At 40.3% G+C, this 24,092-nt stretch overlaps 1 protein-coding gene across 22 annotated transcripts; it reads left to right on the plus strand.

The window, feature by feature from the left end:
• atxn2 (ataxin 2) lies at window positions 1-23,438 on the plus strand. Of its 22 annotated transcripts, none has more exons than XM_044197866.1 (27): window positions 1-550; window positions 2,110-2,140; window positions 2,550-2,609; window positions 3,020-3,091; window positions 4,318-4,468; window positions 5,375-5,389; window positions 7,363-7,487; window positions 7,643-7,770; window positions 8,112-8,300; window positions 9,438-9,610; window positions 10,608-10,856; window positions 11,360-11,425; window positions 12,197-12,382; window positions 12,781-12,960; window positions 13,134-13,241; window positions 13,529-13,599; window positions 13,721-14,064; window positions 14,561-14,624; window positions 14,756-14,902; window positions 15,573-15,590; window positions 16,231-16,303; window positions 17,721-17,914; window positions 18,871-19,018; window positions 19,119-19,310; window positions 19,438-19,646; window positions 21,625-21,799; window positions 22,611-23,438. In XM_044197866.1, exons 1-27 carry the CDS (start codon window positions 441-443, stop codon window positions 22,637-22,639), a joined length of 3,507 nt encoding a protein of 1,168 aa, XP_044053801.1. In that variant the 5' UTR covers window positions 1-440; the 3' UTR covers window positions 22,640-23,438. The 22 variants fall into 22 exon arrangements, with proteins under 22 accessions (XP_044053801.1, XP_044053800.1, XP_044053806.1 ...); XM_044197865.1 differs by having other exon boundaries at window positions 2-550; window positions 19,435-19,646; XM_044197871.1 differs by having other exon boundaries at window positions 2-550; window positions 18,871-18,997; window positions 19,435-19,646.
• Window positions 23,439-24,092: the final 654 nt, after the last annotated feature.

A 24,092-nucleotide genomic window follows, 5' to 3' on the forward strand; every position in this document is an offset into this window, starting at 1 on the left:
CCGCTGTTTTTTGTCCCCTTTCAGACTGTTTTGGTCTTTTCGCTGTTAGCAACGGAAATAACCTGAGATAGCTGTAAACCCTATTTTGAGATAATCGAATTTTTTTGTTAGGATTACATAGCAAATTGACAAGAGGTGTAACACCCATGTTTATTTTGGAAGAGTGATTTGTGCGTGTTGTCTTTTTTAAATATTGCTTTTTTCCGTTTTAATAGGAATTGTACAGATTGCTAATTTAGCTAGCAACTGTTAGCCAGCTAGCTTCTTAGCATAGCATCTTCGTAAAGAGGCACGTTGACATTAGCCTGCTAGCTAACCAGATTTTAGGATTGCTAACATTTAACGTTAGCGAGCTGTCACACAAACATACACCGTCTCATCGTCAAGAAATTGCGGTGTGAAGCTGGTCGTTTTAAGACGCTGTCTTTTATGGGATCACAATGTCAATGAAGGCCGGTGGAAATCGCAGCAAGCCCGGCGGTGGCAACACCGCTGGTGCCGCCGCCTCCGGTGCCGGAGGAAGCGGCGGGGGAAGACAAAATCTGGGCAGGTCTGTGAAATTAAAACGTTAACATAACGAAATAAAAACACAGCAGCGGGGCGTAATGTGGCCAGTTTACAGTACTTGGACACAGTCACTTCCAGCAGTGGCATTTTTGAGAGATGACATTCCCGATAAGTGGTCCAAAACTAGTACGTGTTTGTGAACGATATGTGGGCCTTGCGACGTGTTGGTCACCTAGCGTAACATTATGCAGTTTAGCTAGCGAGGCCTGTCTGCTTGCTCCAATAATGTTGCAACTTCGACGTAACGTTACCTCCTCTTGCACGTTAGATAAAACATCATCTGGTCTCTGACTATGTATTTAACGTTAGACATGTTTGGGTGGACAAACGTAACGTTATTTTCCCACGTGTGTAGCAGTTAAGCTTCTTGCCAAGTTGCTGATATCCGTTTACTATCAGCTTGGACTCAATTTAGCTAGTGTTAATTAGCCGTTTGACAACCCATGCTTGTTATTCAGTGCACTTGCCTCATCCAGTATTATAACGGCTAGCTAACAGGACAGCCTGGCGACTTTTCAACCGAAAAGACTGCGATAAAGCAACGTTGTTTGTTTTCATTTGATTGTCATGTAGCTTGGTACGTTACCGCAATATTGCTGCAACGGGTTTGCCAAGAAATTGATATAAAGCGTGTGGGCGCAAAAGAAAGGGGCGGGTGTGGAGACGGGGGTTAGGAGGAGAAGGGGGGATTATAGACCGATGGGCTTTCAACCTTGACGTTGCTGCTCGTTTGAAATTGTGTCCTTGAAGCATTCCATATCTGTACATGTCGTTGAAAGATAAAGCTAACACATACTGTCAGTGCAGGAGCTGCATGCGTATTGTGAATTTTGATGGTGTCAATTTGGCCAGGCTTCTATTCACCGGTCACTAGGACAGTACGTCCCATTCATTGCGTAGGTTTCATCCATTAAGGCCGTGCGAAGATATTGAAAAAGACGATAGGACCAGTTGGACTCATGCCTACAAAACCAACCTATTTCAGTTCGAAATGACTTAGATTGGTTTCGTTTCAATATTGAGAAACTGAGTGAGTCAAGTAAGCCAATTATTCATTTACTACAGCGGATATAATGTAGGGAAAGTGGCCATTGCCTACATTGAAAAAGTGTGAATTCCTGGGCATGTGCCAGCTGCTGAACAAGGTGCATTTTAGGACATGCTTGGAAAAAATGTAGGCTACAGAGCGTTTGGCTGGCAGCCCCTCGAACATTATTCTAACCAGCAAAATATTGTGGAATCTGGGGGAAATTTCAGAATCTACATTTCATTCAAATGTGTAATGAATTAACGTTTGCAAGACATTTCGATGTAGATTAAATTGGATAATTCATGTTGATGATGATTCTTGGGATTACCCTTTAACATGTGCAACAGCAGTTCTAAACCATCAGAGAGATTTACAACACCACCTCCTGATATTTCTATCATTCAGTTGTGCAGTTGCCCCATCAGAGAGCACTTTGTTTCAGTATGTTAACAAGAACTTCAGTGCTAATGATGATGAAGAGTTTGACAACAGTGGCATTTTGTTTCTTTCAGGGGAAGACACAGTGGTAAAGGTCCCGCAGCAGTAAGTAACCGGTTAACTCTCATAAGTCAGTGGAAAATAGCTTTTATGCCACATAGGCATGTATCATCCGAAGTTTAGTGTACCTGAATGCTGTATTTTATCAAAGAAGGGAAGCTGCTTTTTGAAAACCCACACACTGGATTAATGCTTCTTTTTGTTCATTCTGCGCAGTCATTTGAATACAGTTTCTTTCTTTTTTTTAAGGCATGTAATTTGATTTAAAAGTTGCACAGAATGGACCTCAGAGAAAGCATGAATCCAGTGGTTGGATATGTTTCTTATTGTTATGCATTATGAATGGAACAAATGTCCAATAGGTGTCACATGGCAATGAGAGCCTATTTAGCTTACTTTTCCTTTGCAAATGGGGAACATCAGAAGTTAACTTTATTTTTTCTTTTCTCTTTAGGTCATTTTCAATGGTGTATATGCAAATATGAGGATGGTCCATGTCTTGACTTCAGTGGTGGTATGTTTATGTTTACTGTGTGTTTGTCTTGTTAAGTTTTTGAGATGATGTTCCAGATATGTCTAGTATGTCCTTCTGAATTTTTTTTTCTGTGTAATAACAATAATGAATAGAGAAATAAGCACAGTTACAAAAAACTCCATCTGAAACAACCATGTGAATCATGCTTACTGTAAACGAATTAGTAAACTGCAGTCTGTCTTTCACCACATGCTGTTTCTTCAAAATGTTTATGCTGCTATAAACAAAACCTGTGTGATTTGTAGAGCAGCTGGTTGCCTAAACAACACCGAGATTGATCAATCATTTATCTGTTTCATAGCAGATGGGTTTCTGAACTTGTTTTGTGAAGGTGTAAATTGACATTGACACTGCATACAGTGAATAATGATAAGCCTATTTATTTATAGGGCACCAAGTGTGAGCTGAAAGTGAAAAACGGAGCAGTCTATGAAGGAGTATTTAAGACGTACGGTCCAGAGGTAAGGATCACACATAATGTGATGTTCTTTATAGGCACTAATATGGAGCTATATCTGTGATTTCTTCAGTAGCCGTACTAATGATTAAGGTTAACTGTGCTGGGAAGATAGTGCTCAGCCAGCACTCAATAACAGCTTCACCCCTGAGGTGGCTTAGACAAAGATCACCCTTTCCATCTTTTCTTTTATGGAAGAGAGGTATGTGGCATACGTTATCCCCTGTTTTCACACCAAACAGCAGGGCTGATATTTACGTATCTCCCACCTATTTTATAAGGTTGTGTGACTGTAATGTGAATAAAGCTGGCAGGATACTCCATAAATTGACTTTGTTGTGCTTTCACAGTCAAACACACCACTTTGTTTTGAGACCAAAACAAAGAATCACATTTGGCTTTTATTACCACAGTGTGTGCAAGCTGAACAGTCACACAGCGGAATTTCACCACCCGGTTACACAGTCTCTTAGTCACCATTGTAATGTTTGGTTGCAGGGCTTGTTTTTTCAATTTTCTTTCATAGTATTATACTAGTTGTAGTACATCTTATTGTTTTTGAGGCAATTGGAGGTCGTGTCTGCTCCCACTGCAACTCACAAGCTCCTCCATCTGGGATGACAACGAGCAGAACTCAATTAATTGATGTCAATCAAACTAACTTTTGTTTATATATACTGTCAGCCAAAGAGCCTAGGGAGGATTTCCTGTATTTCAGCTTTAGGCAAGCATATTGATATGCCATGCTGGCATGCTGGTATATCATTTCTGATCAAACACACAAAGTGATTAAATAGATTATATCCTCTTTTTGCTGGTTGTGCTCATAAGGTTAATTTTCATTATCCCTTAATCTATCACTTTTTTTTAATTAATTGATTAATGGTTAGTGTATACAATGTCAGAAAATAATGAAACAAGTCTGCCACAATTTTCCAGAGCTCAAGGTGACCTCCTCAAATTTCCTGTTTTGTTTGACCAACGGTCTAAAATGAAAAGATATTTTTTAGATTTTGCATAATAAATTTACTAAATTTAAAGATTGATTAATTATTAAAATTGTTGCCAATTAATGTTCTGTCTGTCCAACTACTGCAGTGTATGATTGGGATGAAACAATGTGTGGCCTCGGTCCTTCATGTCCCATGGTTCCTCATCCCCTCTGTAGATAGTTTAGGCATTTGCTTCAGATTCCCCTTTAATCCAGTCTAACATACCTTTCTCCCTCAGTGTGACCTGGTGTTGGATGCAGCCCACAGAAAGAGCCCAGAGCCGAGCATAGCCCCCAGGAAACAGGATATTGTGGAGAGCATCATTTTCAAGGCCTCCGATGTCGTAGTGGTGACCTTCAAAGATGTGGACCTGAATTTCGCCAGGAAAGGTACTGATGGCTTTTGTGTTGACAAATATTATCTAGGTACATAAACAGCAGTCTTTATGTACCTAGTCTAGTACATATTAAAAACTATGTTAGTTTGTCACTTTGTGTTCATTGCGCACACACAAACAAACACATGCCACATTGAATGCTCATCAGTGCAAACACACAACATATTGATCTTTTTCAGTCTGTGTTCACTACCTTGATGCCACAGAGGCTTTGTTGTGAGTTAAATCTTGTGTGTCTGCTCTGAGTGGCCAGTCATTGAAGGCTAATGTGATCTATTGATTGGTCCTAAGATTGCCCTGGCGCAGCAAGGACACTCAATAAAGGCTGAATGAGTCTTCTTCATCTAATTCATCTTGACCCATACAATTCTCTTTCAAACGATATTGGATGGTGTGGGAGGGTTTTATTTTCTGAAAATGAACAGGTGAAAAAATGTGAGGGGTTTCACCACATGATTCAAAGAGATGGTACTGCACTGGTGCCACTTCTAAAATCAAATTATTATCCTGTTAAATTGAACAGGATAACAATTAGATTTTGGAAATTTCACACTGTTTTGCAGAAAAGCAAGTAAATCTAAATCACCATTGCTAATGTTAGTGATTTTATGTTACTAAGTCAACAAGACAGTTAACTTAAGGATTTTTATAGGTACATTTGTTTTTCACTAACTTAATAGCTGAAATAAGGGTACGTAGGGAGTGTGCTAGGCTTGACTAAAACTGTGAAGAATGAGCATGTTACCAAGAAGAATACTAAAGCTTGCACCTAGATCCATATCCTAAAATTGATGGATAGGAAGTCAACTGTTGGTGTGATCGCCAGTCAGTCATTCTGTCTGTCAGTCCATCTTCTGACTCTCTGTCATCTGTCTGTCTCTCCTCTCCAATGGTCTAGTCTCCTCTGATACAGGTAATATATGGCTGTTTTCTCCTCTCCACATCTCTGTATGCACTCAAACAAATTTGTGAATCTCCGAGGCTTGGGCCTGATGTGTTGCCATCTATTGCTGCATTTAAAATTCAAATTGGTGATGGAATTTGGGGATTACTGCTTTCATATAATGTAAAAATACAAATTAGATATCTGATACAGGTCAGTCTTGTTCCATATTTTCACCAGATCCTTTGTTGTCTTTAGTCTGGATGTTGCTTTCAGTGGAAGAGTTGCCACGTGCCCTATTAAACGCTGTTTAATTAAGCTTTTATTTTAGAGGTCAGCAGAGGCTCAGAATTGAAGCCTATCCTGGCCATGGCCTTGGACATTATACGTATGGCCTTATGCTTTCTTATGAGGAATCTGAGGATGTGAGAGAAATATACTAGTGTTAAATCTTTAATTTAGTAAGCTAACACTAAATTGTTTTATATGTTTTGTTTTTTTAAACAGTAGTTTTAGTTTTAAGCTGTCAGTTAAAGTTATATTTTAAAATTTAATATATAGTATTAACAAATTTTATTATGGTTTAGGCCCAAGCACAATTGGAGCCTGTACGTACCCAGCCAGCAAAGGCACCCTTGCAGCAATGACTCACTCTTAGAAGAGGATGGATATGGTTATTATTTTTGTTTGAACTTCTCTTTCAGAGCATTATTTTATTTTCTTAAACATGGGTTCTGCTGCAGCACTGGATTTCAAACCTTACTGGAATCCAGTCAGCTAGAAGGAAAAGGGGAAGTTATAAACATTATGACTATGATTCCATTGAAAGCAACAGATTGAAATCTAATGTCGAGCACTTGCACCTTAATCTGCTTTCTTAGCCTTGTATTAAAAATAAGTTGTCAGGATGTTTAATTTGGTTTGGCCCTGAAGTGCTTTGAGGTCATGTACTTTACTGCGATCTAAATGCATGTTTGCTTACCCCTCACTATGCCCACATTTGATTTGTAAATGTTCTTTATTTTACATACTATTCCCTTGATGGACAGTGTGCATAGAGCATAGCAGCCACCTCTGCTAATATAATTCAGGCCTGTTAGTCCAACTGCCTGTGTGGTGCCAATCAAATTTTTCTGAACTTGGTCTGTGCCCGAAATGCTGAAATGCACTTTGTATTGTGGGATGAGTTGGGATGACTGAGTTATGTAACTCCAGGTGGCTCATATGCTTTATGCACATAGTCCATTGGTGACAGTTCTGAGAATGTGAGAGCAGACTTGGGCTGACATGAGATTAGATTTCCTTTCAAATATAATTGGGGGTTTTCTTTGAGCATGCCTGGCCCTGGTTTTAGTTAAGCCAACCAAAGTTTTCTGTAAGTTTATTTAAATATAGAGAAAGTCCATACTTCCAGGACCTATCATCAGCCCCAAGTCTTTTATACATGTGAATGTTGTTTTTCAAGATGATGCCATGGTGATGCGTAATAAATAAAGTGGGGGGGGGGGAGTCAGGCATTGCAGACACTTTGTGATACCTGCATTTAATTTCTGATGAAAGTTAGCCAGCTGAAAATATTGTAGCACCTTCTTGATTTAATTAGTACATTTTGTTACAGGTTAAGATAGTGATTGGGGACTACCTTTTCCCCTTTCTTTATAAGGCTGTTTTAATATTCTTGCTCACACTGCCAGAACCCTTTATTCTTGTTAGCTTTACCAAGGCCAGCACAAGCAATAGCTAAATTTTTATTGAAAGGATTTTTTTCTCCAATCAAGTTGGACCCATGTCTGGTTGCAAGTGAGTGTGCCTGGTGAACCACCACAACCTCCATGTAGACCTTTGCTGTGAGAGCTTGTGGCAGAAGCGCTTGAGGCATGAGCAATTCCCTACATAAACAGTGAGAGTGCAGCCACGTGACTGTATACCATCATGAGCTTCTGTGTGTGTTTGTGTGTGACAGTCTGCTGTACATAAATATGTATTATTTGTGTGTGCTGCAGACAACTTCACAGATGCAGCAGTGAGCAGTAGGATCAATGGTGAGCATAAAGAGAAAGATCTAGAGCCCTGGGATGGAGGAGAGACCCACAACTCTGACAGCCTTGAGTCTCTGGATACAGATGTGGTAAGAGAACAGACACAAACACGTTGGTGCTGCACTTGTGAGTATGTATAATTGAAACCATACAGGCCTTCATATTATGACTTGTAACTTTGACAGTGAAAAAAGTAAACACAGGTTGTGTCATCTGATCCACAGCATTGATAATTTGTTTACAGGCCTTTTGTGAAATTGTCTCTGTCTCTTCATATCAGTCAAACGGGTGGGACCCCAATGACATGTTCAAATACAATGAGGAGAAGTATGGAGTCTTGTCTACATATGACAGCAGCCTGTCCACATATACGTAAGCTTCTCTACTTTTATATATGTGTGTGTGTGTGTGTGTGTGTGTGTGTGTCTCTCTCTCTCTGTATGAATTGTTTTGTTCAAAATATTTATTCTATTATATTCACTTCTGTAGCACAGTTTCCTGCATACAAGTAATCTACACGTCATACTCTTAATACAGTATATTTAAAATTAAACTGTGTTTTCTGGAGATATTTTTTATGTCTCTGGTCATTAACATATGGTGTATCACTGTTTTTAATCTTGTTTCGTGTGACGTCACATAACAAAAGTAAAAACTTCTCTAGTCACTCCATCACCCTGCCGCCCTTGTCTGACCTGAGCTTGTTTTCCCAGGGTCCCCCTGGAGCGGGACAACTCAGAAGAGTTCCTCAAGAGGGAAGCGCGTGCTGCCCAGCTGGCAGAGGAGATTGAGGCCAGTGCCACATACAAGGCCCGTGTGGCCCTGGAGAACGATGAACGCTCTGAGGAGGAGAAATATACTGCTGTGGTGCGAGGAGAAAGGGAGACTCACACACTCAGCAGGTGAGACCAGGCCACACATAAAGACTTAAGGTCAATACATACTTCATGTGCTAGTGAGTGTGTGTGTCAGTGCAGACCTTGCAAACCTTGTAATCATAGACTGTGTTCACAACCAGCATGTGCCTATCAAATTAATTTATTCTCATTGCTCTCATTGGCTCTTGATGTGCGCTACAATGCCAGCTCCTTTTTAAAACGCAGCTGCACAACACTGCAACATTTGCATTCCTGTTGTGGGATTTAGTTTATGCTTATTATTATTATTATTATTATTATTATTATTATTATTATTATTATTATTATTATTATTAAATGTGCATACTGTAAAGTCATGGAGCTGGTCTAGCAATTAATTGAGTCAGCAGCTTTATTGTTAATGTTTGCAAATTTCAATGCCTGTTTGTCTGTTGGAACATACATCATTCATGTTTTATTGGTATAAATTATTAAATAAAATATTCCTTTCACCTATTATTATTATTATTATTATTATTATTTATTTATTTTTTAATATATATATTTCTTTATATATATATTTCTTTTTTTTTTTTTTTTTTAACAAGTCGCAACATGTCCATGCCATAAAACTGAGTATACATATCATCAGAGATGATTTATCATCTGAGTGCTGATGTCTCCCACAGGTACTGTTTATTCAGAAAAAACTGGAAAGACGCATTGTACACACTTGTATGCTCTACATACTTCATTTCCAGTGCCTGATATTTTACAAAGGCAAGAGAGGGATGTATGTACCAGCATGGCATATACCATATTTCTTAAAATTTTCATTCACCACATATCAGAATTATTTTTGAAGGACTTCGAGCTCTCACCATTAAAGTGCAAGGATGAAAGCACAAGTAGATAAACTATATGTACATAATGCTTGCAGACAACAGTGGGTCTGTAGTAGAAATGCACAGCCTTGAGAAGCATATTCAAGCCTTGTAGGGAGACAAAGTAGTTCCAGCTAATTCACTAAGTAGACACCAGCTGTTCCCAGACAAATACTTCCTTGGTAACATGCTTATTTTGGCTGATGAGAAGTACTTAGTTGAATATAATAGTGTAGAATTAATTCCTCCCCTTTGTTATCTTGATTATTATCTCTACATGTACTGTGTGTGTGTGCAGAGAGAACAAGTACATTCCTCCAGGTCAGAGGAACAGGGAAGCGATGTCATGGGGACCAGGGCGTCAGAATTCCCCTCGTCTTGCTCAGAGCTCAGCTGGACCCCCAGCTCCGCGACCGGGACCTCACGACTACAGTCCCAGCTCTGGGGCCGACCAGAGAGTGGTTAACGGAGGTACGTTTTAATAAATTACACGCAAACCTATGGTGTTACTTGCAACACCCTACAGATGGGTGACAAACTAAAGGAAAAACCAACGTGTGGTGTGGAGTCAGGTCACCATGAGCCTCCAGAACAGCTTCAGTGCTCCTTACCAAGTCTGTGGAACTCTGCCAGAGGGATGAACACCATTCAAGATATTCCCTCATTTATATTTACAACCTTTATTTAATTAAATAATCTCATTGAGATCAAGATCTCCTTTGCAAGAGAGACCTGAGTACAGTAGATAGATAGAAAGAAAAACAAACACAACCAGACATAACAAAAGGGCATATAGCATCAGAGACAGTCACAGACATCACTAAATAGATTTGGAGATGAAAGTTTATATTATATCATTTGGTGTTATGGTGGTGGAGAGCATTGTCTTACACGTTGGTCCAGAATCTTCCATGGTGTGAAACTGGGTTGTGATCTGGTGATTGTAAAGGCTGTAGCATTTTATTCACGTCACTTTCAAATTCACCAAACCATTCAATGAGCCCTGGTGCACGGAAGCATCTGCATTTGATATGTTTCTCCACTCTTTTATTCAGGTTTTTCCTTTTAATTTGTCCCTCATCTGTATATACAAAATTCTTCTGAAACGTACAGAGGTGCATTGGTTGGTGAGTGAGTTGGTCAGTATAGCGACCCAACTGTGACTGGAAAACAGTTGTTTTTTTTTTTTGTTTTTTTTTACCAGTTATCTTTTACAGTTTAACTGATGTTAAGCCAGTGGTGACTTTGTGGGATGTTCATATTAGCTGTTGCTGTTAATTCATTTAATGCATTTATTGTACTTTACTTAATGTCAGTTAAATTATTTTATTCCTGCCTTGCCATTCTTTCTCATGTTTTTTAATCCCGCCCCCTTCTTTCTGTTCCTGCTATAACTTTGTTTTCCCCACGTTAACTGGTTGTCATCTGCTGGTTGTCATCCTTGATCATTTGTCCTTCCCTCTTTTAGGTTCATCCCATTGGCCCTCACCCTGTCCATCTCCTTCCTCCCGCCCCCCCTCTCGTTACCAGTCTGGCCCCTCCTCCCTGCCTCCTCGGGCGACCACGCCCACAAGGCCACCCTCCAGACCCCCCTCTCGACCTTCCAGGCCTCCCTCTCATTCATCCCACCCCTCCTATCCCTCCTCCTCATCCTCATTTTCCCACCATGGGCCCACATCGCCAGCCTCCACTCTGCCCAAACGCATGTCTTCAGAAGGTACCCACATCAGTGTGGAGTAGACCTGGGCAAAGGCATAAGTTGAAGGTGGAGGGATTGAGCTCAATATAGAAATTATATTCCCAATCATATTGTAAGATGTTAGAAGTGTCTTAAAAGTAAAATAAAGAAACTACTCTCAAAAACTACATTTGCCCAGGTCTAGTGTGGAACAACACAAATAGGTGAAGTTGCTTCTTCAGACTGATTGGGGTCAGAAGTGCAATTTCCATAAAAATGGAAATTGTGAGGATTTGGTAAGCCACAAAGCTGATCCTTTCAGTGCGTCAAGCAGTTTCACCTTGGCATGTGGGTGTACCACGGTGTGTGCTGTGCTTTCTGTCTAGCAGGAGTTATGCCACCGAAAACACCACTTTCTCAAAATGTTTTCTGATACAGCAGTTAAGAGGAAGAGTAACTATCATTGAGCCTTTCTGCAGTTCTGCCATTGACCTCTTCTGCTAAAATATTTTTAAGTCTGTTGCGTCTCTGATGACACCCAGCATCACTGTTGGCCAGAAGTGGGATCTCTTGTACCTGTAATGACAACCTAACGCTATTGCAGCAAGGTGAGAACATCAACCACTGGGGGACAGCAAAAACAAGAGAACTTAAAGTTACCCTTTAATTAATTTCAGTTTTTTTATTTTAAACATCAGCTGGTGTTTTTTGGTTGTAGAGTCACTCCTATCCTCCACAGTGATGCTCTTTGTCATTGTCCCCCCAAAACATTTTTTGGGGGGTGCAGGGTGTTTAAAAAGGGTTACGAGTCCTCCTGTGTTCACCCTTAAACACATTTAAAATTGTAAGCGAGCCCTTTAACCTCTAAGTCCTTGTTTCGTGTTAAATCTAAAGTGCTGCTGTTTAGATATTTGTGGATCGTGTTTATTTTCAGTGAAATGGCAAAATGTTCAACTAGTGTTTATCCAAAGATCAGTTTTGCACTGGGCTGTCACCTGTAAGACAGACACTCTTCGTGTAACTGCACAAGCTCTGCTGAAGAGTGAATTCTTTCCCCTGTTTTCCCCATTTCTCACTTCACTTAGTCATGGTTTGAGTGTGGTGTGTTGTTTGATCACTTTACAGGATCATCTGCAGTTTCTGCACTAACACGCATGCCACCAAATAACATTACTGTATGATGGGATGTTTAAACCTTAGATTTAGATCTAATCAGTGCAGAGGTCTGGGTTTTTAAAAGCTTTTGGGAGACGTGATTTTCAAAGAGAAACCTTCACAGCAGGATGGTAGGAAACACAGGCTGTTCAGTGTGTTTACCTCACCTTCACTGTCTGTTTATGGAGTTCTTTCTGTCTTCATCTGTCTTTCTTCATCTACAGGTCCACCCAGGATGTCTCCAAAATCCCAGCGGACGCCTCGTGCTCACAGAGTGCCACCCTGCCGGACCACTGGAGTCCCTCCAGGAGTGGACTTAATTTCCCACAGTGGCCCTGGAGAGGTCCCAGTGACTCCACCAACCAGGAGCAACTCCTCTGGAGGGACATGGTCCTCGGTGGTTAGCGGAGGTAGAATAGTTCTTTCCTTGTTTTTGTGGGGTTTTTTTTTTTTTTTTTTTTGGTTTTTATTTCTTTACTCTTTGTTTGTGTATATATTATGATAAATTTCCAACCGTATGAACATTTCTACTTCATTAAGATATCACACAATGGAACATATCTGCAGAGTAGATAGGAAATTATGATTTAGCACCACCAGATGGCATGTTTCCAAGGGCCTTGCATTGTTGTGAAAGGGCACTCAAAACGTTTTCCGCCTTAGAGTATGATGATTACAAATATAAGCTTTCATTACATATCCTCTAATGTTGGCCAGTAAATCAAGATGAGTGAATTTGTTTGGGGTAACTTAGAATGACGTTACATTATGTGAATACCAAAATCTAATATCTTCTTCACTTCCTCAGCTCACAGACCTCGCTCCCCCAGACAGAATAGTATGGGTGGAGCCTCCCCTGGCCCCTCCTCCCTCCCGTCACCCCAGACAGGAACAGCTCCTGTGGAAACTGCTGCTACACCAACATCAGCTTCCTCTCCTACTGCTGCTAGCCCCACCCCCAACATGGTCGCCTCTCCATCAGGAGATGGTAAGCTTGAAGTTAACCCACGCTTTCACTGAGATTGTCTGAGGGAATAAGGAGTGCTAAGTATGATATGAAATACCTTATTTCTGGACTTTGGATTTTAATGTAGATTCTGTCAGTATCAGAAGCTGCCTTATATGCTGGGAGTAAAGGGACTGTTTTTCTGTTCTGTATAGCAAAAGAGTGTCGTGTCCAGGAGACGAGACAAACATCCCCCACGGCAAACAAGGAGAACATCAAGCCCTTGGACAGCTCACCTAGTATCACCAGACCAGTCTGTAAAGGTACCGTATACTCTGGACAGCAGGATTTGCTTCAGAAAACACTGCTTCAGACTTCAGAGTGCTGTGGAGCTTTACCACTAAGATTTTGAAGAAGAGACACCTGTTTCTCACCTGTTTTTTTTTTTTATTTTTTATTTTTATTTAGCTGTCATTGTAATATAATTTAGGTTGTTGTGCTGCCTTAAAAACTAGATATTTCTGGAATCTGAATCCATTTGGTAATGTCTGAAACCCTCAATCATGTCTCTCTCTCTCTCTCTCTCTCTCTCTCTCTACTCACCTTACAGGACCCCCTTCTATGGCACCAGACCACAGAAAACAAATAGATAATTTAAAGAAATTTAGTGTAGATTTTAGGGTAAGTATCTCTTTTATTCATGCAGTATAGAAATGCTGAAAATCTGACATAACTAACCTCTGGCTGCACTAGAGCTTGCGTGTGCCTCCTCTAACTCTTCTTTTCATCTTGCTTCTTCCAGTTGCAGTCTAGTTCAAACTCAGACCCTGCCTTTGACCAGATGATGACCAAGTCTCCCAGAGATCCAGCAGACAAACCTAAAGACCTGGACAAAGCCTCCACAGTGGGGCGGGAGGGCACCGAAGAGGGTGTTGTAGGGATTGCTGCTGGTGGTGCTCCTGCTTCATCCACCACCACCACAAACACCAGTAAGCCTGGCAGCCCGGCTGCACTATCCCCATCTCCTTCAGCCCCGGACCAGAAGAGGGCGGGGCTAGATGTGACATCACAGGGAGTTCAGACGACGTCCACATTCAGTGGAGCCAAGCATGAAGAGAAGGAGGAGAAAAAGGAGGCAGTGCAAGAGTGAGTGGAAAGGACAATATGGTTGAGAGTGGAGACTGTACATATTTTTAAAGGATAATTCTGGTGATGTTCTGTATTTGTCTTATCAACAAATCACATGAAAAGACCAAAACAAACACTGACTTGATCCTAACAAGTATTTTCTGCATAATTGAATCCTGATATATTTCATTCTTCTGTGCCATAAAGCTCCATTGTGGTCCAAAATTAAAAACACATCAGTGTGCTACATGACGCACTAGGTGACATTTTCCTTCATCACCATGAACATGGGCACTGTAGTTTATTCAGTCCCACATACACGTCCTGCTGCCAGAAATACTCACTAGAGCGTCGAATGTGTATTAATCTGCCACTGAAAATCCTCAAGTCCCCAACAAATGCACTATTTTAATCCTCTTTGAGTAACGTTTTAGGAAATTACTTATTATGATAATAATTCCAGACTGATCCTTTTTAAATGGTAATTTCTTCACTGTTTGTTCTCCTCCTGCAGTCAAGTGAGAAAATCAACCCTGAACCCAAATGCCAATGAGTTCAAACCCAGGTTCAATACGCAGGTCAGTAGACTGTGCTGCTGCCAGACTACACATTTTAAATACCACAAACTGTAATTGTAAGTTAACTCTTTTTTTTTTTTTATGTTATGTTTCTGGCTGTGTCTGTCTCTCTTTTTATGCTCCTTCATCAGCCCAAACCAGCCAACACCCCAACCCCTCCCCGGCCTCAGGGCCAGCCCAGCCCCTCCATCGTAGTCCAGCAGCCCCCGACTGTGTACGGCCAGACAGTCTGCTTCCCCCAGATGTATCCCCTCACACCAGTCAGCCCTGGAGTGCAGGTGAGACACACACCTGCATGCTGAAATGTGCAGTACGAAGACAGATTATTTGTTTCTCTTCAGTGCAGATCACCCTGAGCATAACGTTGAATCAGCATGAAATGCAAAGTTAATTTAGACAAATCCCTAACAACCATCACCATGAGGTCTCCCAATGTGTCTGCTTATGTTTGTCCTCATTTATTTTTCTTTCCTTTTCCGTCTTTGATTCATCTCTAATGCATACATCATTATTTTTCTTTCCTTATTTTTTTTTAATAGCTACAGCTCACATTTTTGGTAGTTTTCTTTGTACACCTTGATATACAAACCATACGCATCCTTCATTATCACATTTCTTTCCTTTTTCATCTTCCAGACACTATTATTTATCTGAAATATTTTTGCTGAATTTTTTGAAAAATGTTTAGGTAAATATTTGGGATAATAAGTTTAGAAATGTTTAAAGAAACTTGTGTACAATATGATGTCAAAATAATATTTTTAATATTTTTGATGAAAGCTGTTACATTTGTAGTTGTAAATCTATATTTTATTCTTGTGTTGCTTTAAGAAAAACTTGGTGATCCAACATCAGACTCGTGTAAACGATAAAATACCTTGGTGAACAACTAAAGAGTGGTTCTCTTTTCCTTTTCTCCCCCTCCTCCTCTCTCTCTCACTCCATTAGAAAAGCATAATATGGAAGGTTTGTAAATTTTTTAAATCCTTTTTTTTTTTAAGCCCAATCAGTACTGAGATGTTTTGCTTGCTTGTTGAATTAATGCCATCAGATGTTGGTTTGCCAACTTCTTATTGCAATTCATTTTGAACTATCCTCACAGATGGTTTTATAACTTCATCTTATTTCTATTGGCTTCATCTGTTTACCAAACAAATGGCTGTAAGCTAATAGGAGTTTAAGCCTCTTTGTTTTTGCTGCATTACTGTTTGTAATAGAAATGCATGGCGTATAATGTTAAGGAGTTATGGAATGGAAGATGACAAGCAGTATTTGGGTTATAGTCACAGTTGTAAAACACCCTTTTCTGCCCAATGATAGACAGTCATAGAAAATGCATGTGGTCCCAGGTAAGAGATAATTCCCACAATCTCACATGCACATATGTTTTTGAAGTATGTTTTTTTTTTTTTTTTTTTTTTTTTTTTTTTTTGTATGTGTTGAGTGAGGGATTAGCTACCAAAGCAACAGTTAAAAGCTGAATAGTTGGTGTCCAGCCCCACAGACAGGGTTTCATTCTTTTCGAAATGATGTTGACGGGCCCTGAGAAGATTGAGTATAAACTTGTTTTCTTCATCTGCCATCCTCATTCCCCTCCTCACTCCAGTCTCCAGCTATGTACCAGGTTCAGATGCCTCATATGACAGTCAGCCAGTCTAAACCCTACAGACCAGGTAAAGGTGAGAATAACCACTGCTTTGTCTCATTTCTCTCTCTCTCACTCTCTCTCACTCACTCACTCACTCACTCACTCCCTGATAATATGTTTAGAGTCTTATTACATTCGAGGACCATTGCGTATTCACGACCTAGACAGGGCTCCAGACTAACTTTTTACATTGGTGGCACTGATTTGCCTAACTTTTTCATTTAGGTACGTAAGTTATTTCTTATTTCACCATTTTAATTCAGCTTAACTTTCCGCCTTATTTTAGTGTTTACTCACAAACAACTTTAATCTGCTCACCTTGCTCTTCCCTTCAGTTCTTTTTCTTTTCTCTACACACGCACACACCTACATCTCTGTCTGCACACACACACTGTATGTCTGCTTTGTTGACTTTCTTCGTCAGCAGTATGTTTTTTTGTTGTTGTTAAAGTCGCCCAAAAAACACAACTCGCGTTTTGGATTTTTTTCACCCGCGATTCCATTTTCACAACAGCAGGTGAGCCGCGTGTAGAGGAGGCTTGTTGTTAATGACGTCACCTATTGAAACGATCAAAACCAACGTGGTACCAAATGACATCTGCACCAACAGGTGCACTTACAAGCTTTAACAAAACAACAGCTACAGAAACGACCGGGGGACCGCATCTGTCAAGCAGTCAGGAATTACCAATCACTGAATGTTATGATGAGGGGCTGAAAAAGAAAATTATTCCTTCCACTTCCTTTAGCCTGACAAGAAATGTGATGGATTGATTGTCTGATTAATTGATAAACTTTATTATTCCGGAGGGGACTTGATCTGTAAGGTGGGCACAAAATTGAACATGCGCAATAAAAACATGCTCTGTAACAACAGTCAAAAGACATAATCCAAACATGGCAGTACCAGTGACCGTATATATGGTGTCATACCACACAGGCAGAAGATAATTAATAAACCATACACAATACTGCACTGACATATCACCAACCTGCAGTGCTTTATACAAGTGCAAGAATTTATTACAAGGAATACTATAAACTGATGTTAGCTTAAGTGCAAAAAACTGTTAAACTGAATGAAGAAATAGTTGCACTTGGACGAGCTACATAAATGTAGGATTTATTTACATGCATCAATTAAAGTATTTCTCAGTTCACTTTTACAAGAGAAAAGGCTTCAGAAATGACCAATGTTTTTTGGACTTCTAGTATCTCAGGGAAACTTTCCCATCAGGACTAATCTGATCAAGTGTATCTAATTTTTCCAAAGGCAGGGGTTGAAAAAAGGGGGGTCATCTTATAATCAGTTTCCTTACATTCTGGCCAATTTGGAAAATAATTTGCCTCTTTCAAAACCAGTGGAACCTTTTCTCACTCCTCCATGAGTCTGTGTAATTCAGATTTAAGGGATATTAAACAAAACTTCTTCCCCATGTAATCTCCAGTACCCAACATGCCCCAGCAGAGGTCAGACCAGCACCACCCGCAAGGCACGCCCACTATGATGCACCAAGCAACAGCAGCAGGACCACCTATTGTAGCACAGAGCCCCGCCTACTCTGCCCAGTACTTCACCTGCAGCCCGCAGCAGTTCACCAGTCAGCCGCTGGTCCAGCAGATGACACATTATCAATCACAGGTAAGATTTACTTTCGTCACTACCAGTATCAGAACAATACAACCTTTAGCAGCTTATTCAGCGATGCTGGGCCCAGGAGGCTCCTCTATTAAGAACCATATGTAGCCATTGCAGTTACTCTGGTACCATCAGCTAGTGCTGGCAGTCTCTCTCTCTCTCTCCCAGCTGTTCACTAGTCAGCCATTTGTCTGACAGATGCCTGCAGTCCAGCAGCTTGACAGGGTGCCAACATGATGCCAGTGTTTCATCACTTCTGATTTGTGGCGCTGACTGTAGGCTCCTGCCTCACCTGTTTGCAAGCAGGCTGTGATAGAACAAGTGCAGGAACACATAGGCAGTAAGGAGATTGGCTTCAAATGTATTTGCATTAACATTTATGAAACTGACTACACTATTTAGTCTAAAAAATGGGATGAGATAATTAGAGAGGAAGGTAGAAAGAGATTATAACTAAACTGAAAACAACTTTATTAGGTACAAATTTCACTGCAATTACTTAAAGCTCAAAACACCCCATAAAAAAATCCTTACTAATGTAAAGCCTTCTCAAGGCACCAATTTAAATTAAATTGATTGATTCGTTTGGGGGGGCTTGTGTCAAGTAGCACTGGTTATTGTTACAAATGTAAATTGTTATTGACAATACAATACCTGAGGTTCAGTAACAATACCAAAATGATGCTTTTTTTAGATACCTTTTTAGTTTGAGAAATATATGCATATTTCTTGTGTTTAACAAACTTATAAGTAAAGACTAAAATTGGAAATATCTGATCAGACCAGGCATTCGATGCCAGCTTTTGGTACTTGACTTCAATATTTGATGCTACATTATAGTCGGTAACAAAAGAAGTGAGGTTAGATACCCAGCCCTAGGCAAGGAGAAAACTTACACACACACACGGGCTCTAATGCTGATGTTGTCCGTCTTCTGCATGTCCTTGTGTGTCCTCCAGGCGCAGCATGTATTCAGTCCGGTAATGCAGGGCAGTGCCAGGATGATGGCACCTCCCACGCATGGCCAGCCCAGCCTTGTCTCTTCCTCAACTACACAGTACCCTGAGCAGACACACACCATGTATGGTACGACAACCTACCACTTGTGTATGTTCAAATGAGTATGCAACAGACAATATGTTCAGGCATCTTATGTGTACAGTTTTACTACTTTTCATTCTTACTAACACCGATTCCTGTCTCTAAGTGTCTCCAGGGCCAATGCCTCAGCAGTACCCCCACCCCAGCGCCACCTTGCACCCTCACCCACAGCACCCCCAGCCCTCTGCTACACCTACAGGCCAAGCCCAGCAGGGTGGTCCACCACAACATGGAGGTCCTCCTAGCCACCCAGCTGCCAGCCCAGTCCAGCACCCACAGCACCAGCAGGCAGCAGCAGGTGAGTACATTAAGGTTGGAAACTGTGATTTTCCTGCCTAAGGCTTGTTTCGACCCATGTACACATAACCTCACTATTGTGTGTAATAGTATTGTGTCTATTTGTGTGTTTTTGCGTGTTGTAGCAGCAGCAGCAGCCCAGGCCCTCCACATGGCCAACCAGGCACCGCAGCAGCAGATGTACTCGGCCTTGGCCCACACGCCCCCCTCCATGACCCCGGGGCCCAACCCTCAGTCTCCCCAGGCGTCGTTCCCCTCTGCCCAGCAGACGGTCTATATTCACCCACAGCAGGTGCAGCACGGCTACAACCACAACCACATGGCACACGTGCAGCAGGTAGGTCACAACCTGCTATCAGCCAACCACTGTAGCTCCAGCCAAGTAATCAGATTGGCAGTGTTTCCTGTACAGGATTTTAAATGTGGGAGTGAGGAAATCTGGGATCATTTCCAGCAGGTGTTTAAGTTTATGAATGGGTCATATTTGGGTGTTGATGCTGCAAGTGCTGTGAAGATTTTTTGGCAGTCTGACCAAGTTTAGATTAAGATGGGTATTTCATTTTGTGTTTTTAGTTCCAAGAGCAACAATGCACACTACAGGTTACAGTGGAAACACAAACCTATTTCATTGATCAAAACACAGTCCAACCATGTAAATTCCATATAGCAAAATAGAAATGCTGCAATGCTAACTTTTTGGGTAACCATGGAGGTTTGGAGGTTTTTGTCTTTAGAAGGAATAGTTCACCATTCTGGGAAACACACTTATTTTATCAATCCCTGTGTCTGTGAGTAAAATATGGAGCTTAAGTCTGTACAAAGACTGACTGTATCCTGGAACCCACGCTATAGCTGGAGGCGCTGCACAAAAATGCTGGGCAGACTGATAAACTATTATTCACTAAGAAATAGTTCCAGCACTCAACTCTTCTCTGTATAGCCAGACAGAAAATAAAAAGCCTGTAACAATGCTGATTGAAATTTAAAAAGGAAAAAAAACTAAGAAGAATCATGTGCTCCATTGACTTCTTTTATCATCTATTTAAAAAAAAAAAAAAAAGAAATCAGAGTAGTTAATATTATTTGGTACAAATTAAATGTAAAAATCACCACCGATAATACAAGTCACAAGAATGGTGCACTCTAAAAATGAAACTATAAACCTATGAAATCTGACCATACAGTCTTTGTAGTCTCGTAACTAGGCAGTAACCGCGCTAAAACCAGATCGGTTAGGCTGCAACATGATGGCCATGACATTGATTTTTCTCCAATGGGAGGGGGGGAGGGGCGGGATAGATCCACGTGGAGATTTGTGGGAGGGCGAATTACATTACAGCACTGATGTTATTTGTGGGAACATAGCGACCATAAAAGAAAAAAAATTAAGTCGCTTGTCAGACTTTCCTAACAAGTAACTTTTTTTTTTCTTTTTTTTTTTAACAAGCCCAAAAAATGTGACTTTTTCAAGTGACTTCAAATAAATAAGAAGCCCAAAGTCACGTATAATTAGCAGATTTGGCAACTCTGGTTGAAATAAATCCTTACTTCACCATGTTAGATGAGAAAAGAAACTGCTGTTATATCGCTCTCCTCAAAGCCAACAGTTTCACAGGAGGGACTCGCGCCGGGCCAGCTGTATAAACAAAGCACAGAGAGGCTGCGATAACAACACAGGCAGAGGGGGTGTGACATCATTCTCTGCTCAGGACGCCATTACTCCACTATATCTTTACATAGAAAATAGTTGTTTGCTGCTATATTAATGTTCAGAATCTCATATACAGAACCTTTTAACAAATGCACACTTGTTGGCAGAAAACATTTCAGACAGTGTATTTACGTCAAAAGCCAAAAATCCTTAGCGGGCTTTTGCTTCAGTGACTATGCATCTTTCTCTCTCTGTGGTCATAAATTAGCAGAACAAACTTGCTTTTGCTAGATTTAAGAGTTTGTTGGGATGACAGAGTTTAAGTTCTTCAGTCAGTTAGTTTAAACAGATCATTTGTGTCTGCCAGAGGGATGCTATACTTGATGCTTTATTCCATCCTCCACACCCATTAATTGTTCCCGGTCATAACCACAGAAGCAGGAGCTGTGACTGTTGTAACACTGATGCCCGTCTGTTTCATCTTTTTAACGAACTTGTCTCTTTCCCTTCTGTTTTCTTCTGTTCTGTTCTGTTTCTCACTGTCATTCTGACTTTCTGTCACACTTTTGCTCTTGCTGTGTCACACACACACACACACACACACACACACACACACACACACACACACACACACACACACACACACACTTTCTCTCACACCTAGGCCCATATGCAGTCCGGTATGGTGCCGTCTCACCACCCGGCGCCCACCCACCCCACAATGATGCTGATGGCTACCCAGGGTCCAGGTGGTCCGCAGCCACAAATGCCCCAGACTGCCCTCAACCCCATACCCGTTTCCTCTACCACACATTTCTCCTACCTGGCACATCCACAAGGTTTGTTCATTTTATTAACTAGAACACTCCTGTGGGGTGGAGTCAGATAGATAGATAGATAGATAGATATAATTTTTTTTTTTTTTTTTTTTTTTTTAAGGAGATCTTCATGATTAGTGTGTCATTGTACCTTACTAGCTGTTGTTTATACTCATGTATGTGCACATTTAGGCATCCAAATGATTAGCCCTTTATGGGGCTGGTTGATATATGGAATTAATTCAATAAATTCAAATTTTTATTTTTGCACAATGTCAAAGATAACCACATTGTGAAAATCAAGTTATTACAATGTGCACACATTTACTTAAAAGGTAATATAGATGCCTACATTAGCTGTCTTAAGTCATGACAGTCCCGTAAGCTGTAACAAGAATAGCTGCAGTCTATGCTGATCTGCCGCAGTTGGTGGTTTGTTGTGATTTTGCAAAACAAACAAAAAATAATTTAAAGGACAGGTTCACATTTTTTCAAGTCTCTATAAAAGCAACAATCACATGCCCCAAGTTAGCCTTTCCAGTGTGAAATTCACTCTGTTTCTCCAGACAATGTTTCAGTGATAAAACGAGAGAATTTTGTATTAAAATGACTAACTTTTTAACTTTGGAAGATACTCACTTGATTTGGTCAGACAGCTGAGGCCTTTTATATTATCTTCAGATTAACTTTGGAATGATTACAGCAAGTAAAACTGTCTCAACGTTCATATGGGCACGTTAAAGACACATGAAAAAATGTGAACCTAATTAATTGTGGACAATCTCTAAATCCATTAACTTTACATTTCCCCCATTTTGTCTGGTCTCTGCAGTGCAACCTCACCATCAGCAGCAGCTGTAGATAGAGGGCGCCAGCGAGCTGAGGGACCCGCTCTGCGCCGCGCTTCTCAACCAGAGCCTTCATAACCAGGCGATGAAGAGAATGAGAGCCCTCCCTCTCCTCTCTTTCCTCATCCTCACCAGACATGCTTCACATCAGCTTTTCTCTTCCCTCCCCTCCCCTCCCAGACTAGGCAATAAGAGAATGTTAACAGGTTGATGCAGTGACGTGTTTTAACGAGCTAGAGAGTTTTAACAGACAAGACTGCTCCTATTCAGCCCCTGTTTACACGCAGATATCTCCAAACACACACACACACACACACACACAAACAAGACATACACACACTTTCAGGGGTCCCAAATTGCAATTTGAGTCAGCTTGCCAAGTAAAGATGTGAAAGAGAGAATGAGAGTAACTAATCAGTGAGAGTGAAGAAGAAAATTCAACTGGAACTTGTTTTTTGTCTGCACCTTGTTATGGAAAAAAAAAAAATCTTCCAACCTTTAGACAGTATTAATCTTACTGTTTATTGCTGCTGCTATCTGCTGCGTTTGTTTCCAGACTACATGAAAGGTTTCTAACCAAACTAAAAATGAAACATGACAAAAAGCTTCCTGTGAAATAAACACATTTTGGCAGCCAAGAGGACAGGAGAAACGTTATTTATGAAATTATAATGGCTGTGGTGATCAGATCCCACTTCTCACCTGACCCTTATGTAACTTTTAAGTTAAAACTTTTACTTTGTAGATAATATAAATAATTTAAAAAATGAGCAAAAAAATTTAAAAACAATAAAAAAGTTTTAAAAACTGAATGGCTTACTGTGTTTGCATTGTGCGTTTCTCATCTGTTCCTTCATTATCATGAACGTGGGCACTGTCATTCAATCAGTCCCACATACACTGTTCACATCTGAAAATAAGTATTTAAACCTTATTTATTTAGAAAGTCTTTTACAAGAGAATAAATAACATATGTACTTCAGTTACACAAGCAACACACTAATTAAAACATTCACAAATATTAAAAATATCAGTAAGAACTTCCTCTGAGCAATGAGTTGTTTGTTTCTAATTTAAATTGGTTTTGAAGTTTATTGCAGTAGGAAGGTGCATAGTACCCCAACAAATGCATGATATACTCCTATTTGAGAAATGTTTGTTAAAACTACAGTGCCCAGCTGTTTTAGGAAATCAATATATATTTGTAACCTGTTTTTAAAGGTTTGCTTCTTCAGTAGGAACCAATAGGCTTGGGGCTGAAAGTATTGTGACTAATGTATGTTGTTTTTTTTTAGTATTTTCTAGAGTTGAAGCGATCAGCCGATTGATCAGTTAGTCAGCAAAATTAATCTACAACTTTTTTTAAATCTTTTTTTATAATAAAGGCTAATTTAATTTAAGGAATGGCATAAGAGTAGCCTTTAATAGCTGTTGTGTGGCGAAATAAACTTAGCTCAAAGGGCCTA

This window comes from Siniperca chuatsi, linkage group LG5, assembly GCF_020085105.1.
Source record: "Siniperca chuatsi isolate FFG_IHB_CAS linkage group LG5, ASM2008510v1, whole genome shotgun sequence".
Taxonomy (NCBI): domain Eukaryota; kingdom Metazoa; phylum Chordata; class Actinopteri; order Centrarchiformes; family Sinipercidae; genus Siniperca; species Siniperca chuatsi.

Excerpts from the sequence above, each read along its gene's own strand:
- atxn2 (XM_044197865.1), top strand. The coding sequence starts at position 441 with ATGTCAATGAAGGCCGGTGGAAATCGCAGCAAGCCCGGCGGTGGCAAC. Across the intron at positions 2,610-3,019 it reads ATGTCTTGACTTCAGTGGTG|GGCACCAAGTGTGAGCTGAA; the intron begins GTATGTTTATGT and ends ATTTATTTATAG. Across the intron at positions 17,915-18,870 it reads TGACACATTATCAATCACAG|GCGCAGCATGTATTCAGTCC; the intron begins GTAAGATTTACT and ends TGTGTCCTCCAG.